Genomic DNA, 1,724 nt, shown 5'->3' on the forward strand with positions numbered 1-1,724 from the left:
ACTCGCTCTTCCACCGTAAACAAACCCTCTCACCTTATTTTCACCAGATGATATCAACAAGTACATTGAATTGATACTAATTTCCACTTATGAGACGAATTCGACCATATCACCTTCAATTTCACTTACATAAGATATAGCGAGATATACAAACTTATATTATTAAAACAGGTAAACTAAGTGAGCCTTGCAAGCCGGGTGAAAATAACACACGGTGTAAACAAAAGAGATAAGAAATAGTTATCAACAAATGTTTTGTAGAGAAACAAGTGATTGTGTAGCAGAAACTTTACAAGAAATGAGCAGCGGCATTAGCGTTAAGAAGGTGGAGCACCACGAGCAGCTCGAGCTGTGCCAGACCAGAGCCAAGTACAGGCAGGGCAGGAAGCTGACAGCCGTCAAGGTCTACACTGTCAACGACGAGTCCAAATACCTCATCGTCAACGGTGTTCCGGCCATCAAGATTGGCAGTGAACTTGAGTCGCTGTGTCTGAGATACGGAGACGTCCAAGTGTTAGACATATTGCCCGATTATCCTTGTGAGGAGTACACGGAGGTTTATTTGCTGAAATATCGTAATATTAAGAGTGCCAGGTTTGCCAAGATTCAGTTGGATGGGAAGTCGTATTACGGCGGGGTGTTACACGTGTGTTATGCGCCTGAGCTGGAGACCCTAGAGGAGACGAGAGAGAAGCTCGCAGACAGAAGGAAGACTGTTGCAGCTCTTACTAGGTATAAACAAGACCCGTCTCTGGTAAATCCGTCAAAGAGGAGGAACAGCCAAGTGTTGAGTGGAGCAGCTGGACGGTATCTTGTTCATTTAAAACCAGAATTAAGGAACATAAACCAGGACTTTGTAAATAATTCACCAATAATGGGTGGACCATCAGATGAAGGTAGAACAACAAGCCAAGCTAGTGTCGGTGCCAACTTCAATACATCATGTCCTTCAGAATCTTGTGCCTCCCTACAGCAGCCACCTATTACTTTAATTCCCCGAACAGTTAAAAGGCAAATGAATTTTCCAAGCCCTACAGTACCTAACACCAAAAAAATAAAAGTTTTTGGTAACAAGAATATTCTAGCATATAAATCAAATGGTAAATAATGTAATTGAGATCATATTCTGTAATTAGAGGCAAGAGATTACTATTCAGGTCTTGCCTGAGTACTTGTCAATTCCTCACTTGTTGCAGCTGTCTTTAGCATATCTTATTTTTGTACAACAGTTATGAAATTATTTAGAACCTAGTGTTCAGAGTTTGTATGAACATTTAGGAAAAGTTGCATCAAAATGTTATGAAATAAATATTTATAAAAATATGATACATATATTATGCTTTCTTGAATTCATTACTAGCATTAATACTAGAAATGTGACAAATAAAGATTTCAGCTTATGTTGTGATTAAATTGAATTTACTTGGATAGAGATCACCCTCTCATTGTCACTTTCAACCACATACAAATTTGGTATTTTTAATCATACATTATGAAAAAATTAAGGGAATGTAGGGATTGAAGGTGTCATTAATATAATCAGTGGGTGCTACATTTTGGCTTCATAATGTGGTAGTCGGGGACAAGAAGCCCGTTAAGTTTATTGCAACTCAACAGTGGCTAAGCTCTTGGGTACCTTTTTAGTGCTAGGTAAACAGGTGTATCAGCTGCAAGTTAATGTTGCCCAAGCATACTGTCTTGCAGTAATTGAACCTGGGACTTTT

General features: G+C 39.0%; 1 protein-coding gene across 1 annotated transcript; it reads left to right on the forward strand.

Annotated features, from left to right (window-relative positions):
* Positions 1-110: 110 nt before the first annotated feature.
* LOC123765000 (RNA-binding protein 48) lies at positions 111-1,323 on the forward strand. Its single transcript, XM_045753311.2, has one exon. It carries the CDS (start codon positions 251-253, stop codon positions 1,106-1,108), a length of 858 nt encoding a protein of 285 aa, XP_045609267.1. The 5' UTR covers positions 111-250; the 3' UTR covers positions 1,109-1,323.
* Positions 1,324-1,724: the final 401 nt, after the last annotated feature.

Source organism: Procambarus clarkii, chromosome 29 (assembly GCF_040958095.1).
Source record: "Procambarus clarkii isolate CNS0578487 chromosome 29, FALCON_Pclarkii_2.0, whole genome shotgun sequence".
NCBI lineage: Eukaryota > Metazoa > Arthropoda > Malacostraca > Decapoda > Cambaridae > Procambarus > Procambarus clarkii.

Bases quoted from the DNA above. Each gene is read 5' to 3' on its own strand.
- LOC123765000 (XM_045753311.2), top strand. From the start codon at position 251: ATGTTTTGTAGAGAAACAAGTGATTGTGTAGCAGAAACTTTACAAGAA.